Consider the following 6,358-nt stretch of genomic DNA (forward strand, 5'->3'; position numbering starts at 1 on the left):
ATGACGGATCATTCTGATTATTGATACGATTATCGATTTATTACGGTCACACTTTGATCTTACCCTCGCCGATATCTAACCCGGTTTCCCAGCTTTCTCCATCGTGTTACAATGTTGCACATAGAAGAACTTTCTCTTTTGCTGTTGCATTGTGAGGTGAATGTATGGAAAGTTATATAAATACAGATGATACATAGTAACAAATAAATCCACTTTTAGCACTGCAGGGGGCGGAGTTACAGCCCCCAAAACGCATTGCTTTGTATTCCTTCCGCCGTTGGAATAAACTTGTATTTGAATATTATGGGTTGTCACTTCGATTCTAGATTCCGTCCTATCACAACCCGACGTGATCAGGGAAACTCTTCGCTATGCAGCACCGTCCAGCCCAATATTCAGAGAGTCTCCACATTGATATCAGCGCCATATTACGGGATGATTACCATAATATAGAAATAAATATATAGGAGATCTCAGGGCTCCTGCATTATTTAGCCCTTTTCCCAGACAGGGAGACCGGACAGTTCTTATTTATTGGATAACATTTTGTATTAAAAGCAAAAGGCCGAGTGATTATAATGCAGAAATGGTGATTCTATTATTCTCAGCAACGCATCAGCTGATCAGATATAAAAGGGAGGGAACCAATAATGGGCACCTCGTCCCGTTCACAATGACAAGGTCGTTAATCCTCGAGGAGGAAATAATTACTAGTAATGGAGCGCAGGCGTCGGGATATTTCTGCATCATAAACTTTCATTACCATTAACGGCGGAGAAATATTTAATGTCACCTGAAGTGTAAACCTAAAAATGAAAATTAGACGACAGAAAGAAGAGCCGGGAGCGCTTTATTAAAGGAGAACTACGAGGTTAAGGCTTTTCCCCATAGCTCTCCTTAGGGTAACGGGAAGACACAAACTAGCGTCCTCCCATCACCCTAGGCTCATGATGCACGTTGGACTATGTTCCTGTAGGACGGACATGGCTTCCACATTCGTAGCGCTCAACTGTCATAACCTAAAGACAATGCAAAGCACAGGAGGAGATGTGCGCTGCCCGGACCCGGACTATACAATGGGGGAATTGTAGGGAATTTATCAAAACTAGAGAAGCTGTCCACAGCAACCAATCAGCTTCTCTCTTCAGTTTGTTGAGTTAAAAGGAGAACTATGAGGGGGAGGGGCTTTTCACTCACCTCATAGTTCTAGCCGACCTGTGACAATGAGACTGTCGCAGGTCGGCTCAGTAGATCGGGAGGTGAGAGAACACATACCGGCGTTCGCTCACTTCTCGATCCTGTCACGGCTCTCTGCCGTGACAGGGGAGGGGCTGGGTTCCCCCCTCCCTGCTTCGATCCTCCAGCGCTGACTGGCAGAAAGGACGGGGGAGGGGGCGGGTACAGCTGGCTCTGCCTTTAGATAGGAGGAGCCAGCTGTCAGTCACGCAGCTGGGCGGATCCAGACACAATTGTCGGGATCCGCTCCGACTGCGGCATCTCGGTATACCGCGAGTTGTAGCTCCCTATATACTGAGCCTAGGGTGACGGGAGGACGCTAGTTTGTGTCCTCCCGTTACCCTAAGGAGAACTATGGGGGAAAAACCCTGACCCCATAGTTCTCCTTTAAGATTTGAAAATGAAAGAGAGGAACCTGATTGGTTGCCGTGCACAAACGCTCCAGAAGACGGTCACATCTGATTTTCGGTCTGTGCGTGTCTCTAGTGACAGGCGGACAGACATATGGGGCCGACACTGCTTTGATTTTAAAGGTTTAGTCACCACTCACTGTGGTGACCGAGAACAAGCATGCAGCTAGTGAAGGCTTCCATTGTGCATCCTTCTCCCAGCCCAGGGACTCACTAGTCAGTAAAGAACTTGAGTGACATCCGGGAGCTGCCATTTCTGGGGTTCCCCGATTTATTATCAGGGAACCCCAGATAATAACTCACACATCTACAGCTCACAGTACAGCTCACAGTGCATGAGTGTTTACAGTCTGTGGAGACATAAAGATCAATAAAAAATAATATAACACGTGCTGTATCTGCCCAGGGATGTTCTATACAACAACATGATCTGCTGGTGGGGGTCAGTGGGAAGAATGTTCCTTACATTGGGGGTCAGCGGGAAGAATGTCCCTTACATTGGGGGTCAGCGGGAAGAATGCTCCTTACATTATTAGTGGTTATTTATATGAGGGGCAGAAATTGCTCATATTTCAGGGCGTCCCTGGCAACTTCTGGAGGTTTAGAAGGGTCGTCCTGGAGCATAAACAATGGGGTTGAATCTCCCGTAATTCTATCCTGAAGGTTTCACTTTGAATCTTGCCCCATACACACACCGAGGGGAGATTAGAGATTGTAAACTGTAACAAGAAACTCGAATGTTGTGAAGAGCAAAGACAGCGATACATTGTAGCAGGTATATGTAGAATATATGCACACATACAACGTACATACATGTATACTGGTATGTTAGGGACGCCTACACATGTGCATATTGAAGATGAACACACAGAACGGACGGCTGAATGTTTGTATACAGAAGACGCATGACTCTGCTCGCGGCTGGGTATGAAATACGATATAACGCAGGTGCTGAGCAGCGGGATATGATGCAAGCGCAGCAATTATTCTGCATTCAGAGTTTGAACAGTTTTGCCTAATTGGCTCATTGTTGTTACAAATTCTCAGCACTTCCCCCCCAGCTCGGCCGCCTCACTAATCCGGACCGATGAGGAGATTTACAGGACTATTTCACAAACAAGGGTGAAGAGTTTGGAGAAGAGAATCGAGGACAATAACGCTGAACCGGACAGTGAGCTGAAATCGGAGAAGTTTTCCAAATCAGCAATTCCGTCCTAGATTGTTCCCTCCTCCAAACGTTTCCCCCTTCCGTGTATCCCCCCGTCAGTCGCGCAGATTGTTGCAGATGGAAACCTACCTTGTTCACTAAGCAGGTCCGGGGTAATAGCTGTATTTACAAACAAGTCTCAGTGACCTCTGTAGTTGTAGGCACCGTGGAGGAATTCATCCTTACATTTCACAAAAGAGGCAATGACAGGAAAGACTCTGTCTCTGCCCCCCACCTGCAGCCATGGGGTCTCCTCATTGAAGATTCTGTCTCTGCCCCCCACCTGCAGCCATGGGGTCTCCTCATTGAAGATTCTGTCTCTGCCCCCCACCTGCAGCCATGGGGTCTCCTCATTGAAGATTCTGTCTCTGCCCCCCACCTGCAGCCAGGGGGTCTAACTCAACCAGCTAAATCAGGAGAAGTCTCAATCACTCTGTACGTGTAAAATAGATGAAGCCATGAACAGGGAGAGCGGGTTTTACTGGTAATGTCTATGGCAGGTGGTAGACCTGGGAGCACAGTGCTGGGTTATATATAGAAGACGCGAGTATACAATGTAACTTGCTGCCAGCCACCCAAAACTAAAATACCTTTTTCAGGCAGACAATGTTTAGGAATTTTGCCACTTTATAGATCATTGGTTCGACCTCATCTGGAGTACGCGGTCCAGTTCTGATGGGTTGAAGAGAGTTAGGCCCGGAGAGAAACATGGAGCCGCCATTGTTGACTTAATTCTGAAAATGTTGCCTGGGTGTAACTGATCAATAAACACTCAACTTTTGAGCCAATGGGAAATGCATAAAAAGATGGCAAGTGATTGCCAGAAAAGAAGAAATCCGCCACCCAGAATTGTGCCAATTGTGAAGTCGATATTGGGCCTCGGCCTCATATTGATTAATGTCACCCTTCTATGTCTGAACTTTCACTGCAATTGAATTGAAATGGAATCAAAGCTGGAAAAATTATCAGTAGTCGCAAAAGCGATCACATTTTCCCACTGCCTTCGGCCAGGGCAATTGTAATTCCATGTGGTCATTTGAATACACCAAATGTAAGTCTTCCACTGCTTTGAAATCTCAACAAAAAAATGGAATTGAATGTGGAATTGCTTCATCTAACAGCCACATGTATGGCCAGCTTGGGAGCCGGTGACCTGAACAAGTATGCAGATAAGAACGTCCAACGTTTCTCCACTTCCTCATCTGCAAACTCGTTCCAGCTCTGTGACTGAAGACTATTACAGCGGAACCATCAATGTTACAGCCAAATCAACCAGGCATTTTGGGAAGGAGGTCACCATTGGTAGTTTCCATGTTTCTCATATGAAGGTTCACCGTAACATTACCTACCTGTAGCTTCCACCATGCCTTCTAAGATGACCACGATCTCCAAGTCCTCCATGTCAAGCTGCGCACGGGACAGCTCCCAGAACGGACTCTTCTCATTGATTTCATGTGAAATGATTAGCGGAGCGACCAGGAAGAGGCGGTCGTCTCCCGTGTCGAAGCCGACATTAATGTCCGTCTGATCGAGCGGGATGAACTCCCCTTCTTTGGTCTGCTTGGATTTGATGAGTTTGGCTCGGATGGAGGCCTCCACAATATGGGAGCTTCGGAGATCTCCTACTCTGAACATCAGGCATAATTTACCATCTCGCAAGGAAATCACGGCATTGTTGGAGAACATCAGGGTCTCGGCTCGTTTTTTCGGCTGGCTTATCTTTACAAACATGCACCCCACCATGAGGGCGTTAACGATGGAACCCAAGATTGCCTGTATGAGAAGCAGAACTATTCCTTCGGGACATTTCTCGGTGATAACTCGGTAGCCGTAGCCAATGGTGGTCTCTGTCTCGATGGAAAACAGGAAAGCGGAGACAAAGCCATTCAGATTCTCCACACAAGGAACCCACTCCTTGTCCCCCAAGTGTTCCATGTCTCCTCTGAGATAGGCAATAAACCACCAAATGAGTCCAAAAAACAACCACGTGACTGTGTACACGAGGGTGAAAATAAACAGGCTGAAGTGCCACTTGAGGTCAACCAGACTGGTGAACATGTCACTGAGGTAGCGGTACGTTTCCTTCACGTTGCCATGGTGAACGTTGCACTTGCCATCCTTCTCCATATACCGCTGGCGGGGCTTTTTGTGTTCAGATAAGTGATGTGAACGGTCCGCAGTCCGAGGCTGGTCTTCACGAGCCTGTTTGGGTAACTTTTTAGGCTCCCTGGGTGTAATATCGACATCCAAGCCCTGGTCCATGGGTACCCTTAAATCTCGCACCATGATGGGTGTATAACTGCAAAGAAGACAGAAAAACAAAAAAAATAAGAAATTAACATTTTTTGCTGCAAACTAATTTACTAACAAACATCCGAAGTGAAGGAACTACAGAGACATGAAAGGAAAGCTTTAAGAAGCTCAGTACTTCATCCAGAATAGCTGCCATGTACGAGTCCATCCCACTCCCGTCTATAAGTGGTCCGGTGATCTGGGACTCCCTTATGCTTTGCTGTGTGTAATGCAGGAGACGTATTTCTAAACACACCAAATGCAGGCTTCCTGCCAATTCTTAGATGCATAATTAAACTATAAGGTCCCCCATCTCACATGCAGACACATACTAGTTACATGCAGACACATACTAGTTACATGCAGACACATACTAGTTACATAGTATTTGAGGTTGAATAAAGACATTAGTCCATCAAGTCCAACCTATAAATTACTAGACTACTAGAACCAATCCATACAGGAGCCAAATAACCACCTACCATATCTTTGGAGTGTTGGAGGAAACCCACATAAGCAGGGGTGTAACTACAAAATCACAGGGCCCCATAGCAAAATTTTGTATGGGGCCCCTTTGATGTCTAGTTACACCCAGTTGCAGAGCCCAATTGAGATCCCATACAGCCCACCTGAGGGTGACCCTGCAGAGCCCACCATAGACTCTCTAAGGTGGGCTGGTCACACTCCTTACCTGTCTGCCTCCTCTTCCTCCACCGTCGGTGATGAGCCCCGCCTCCTCCGCCCGTCCCCGTTTCCTCCTCTGATGCCAACCCCGGGCCCCGCCTCCTCCTCCTCCACTGCCGGGTCCAGCCTGCTCCACCGCCGCTCCTGGTTCTCACTGACTCAGCAGCGGGTGCGGAGAGCAACACACCGCTGTACACATCACTGTTAGTGATCTGTGCAGCGGCAGATTTTCTCTTCACAGCCCCCAGTGACTGCCAGCAGCGTGAGATGCCATAGCGACCCAGGCGGCCCGCAGGGCATCAGGAATGTCCTGGTCGGGCCCCCCTGTGCCCCGGGCCCCATAGCGGCTGCCTGGGTCGCTATGGTGATTGTTAGGCTACTGCACAGAAGTATAGGGAGAACATGCAAACTTCATGAATTTCTGGCTGGCATACCAACCAAGAACCCCAGTGCTGCAAGACAGACGTGATAACCACAGAGTCACTGCGCTGCCGCTTGCAAATTGGCAAAGTATGAATGACTGAACAAA

The 6,358-nt window shown here is 47.6% G+C and overlaps 1 protein-coding gene across 1 annotated transcript in view; it reads right to left on the minus strand.

The window, feature by feature from the left end:
- The window catches only part of LOC108798044 (G protein-activated inward rectifier potassium channel 4-like), a 9,664-nt gene extending 4,525 nt beyond the window's left edge, over positions 1-5,139 (minus strand). The window contains exon 1 of the mRNA XM_018569748.1: positions 4,203-5,139. Coding sequence (XP_018425250.1) covers positions 4,203-5,139 — 937 coding nt within the window. The remainder of the gene's footprint in view (positions 1-4,202) is intronic.
- Positions 5,140-6,358: the final 1,219 nt, after the last annotated feature.

Source organism: Nanorana parkeri, unplaced genomic scaffold (assembly GCF_000935625.1).
Source record: "Nanorana parkeri isolate BGI_ZX_2015 unplaced genomic scaffold, ASM93562v1 scaffold1388, whole genome shotgun sequence".
NCBI lineage: Eukaryota > Metazoa > Chordata > Amphibia > Anura > Dicroglossidae > Nanorana > Nanorana parkeri.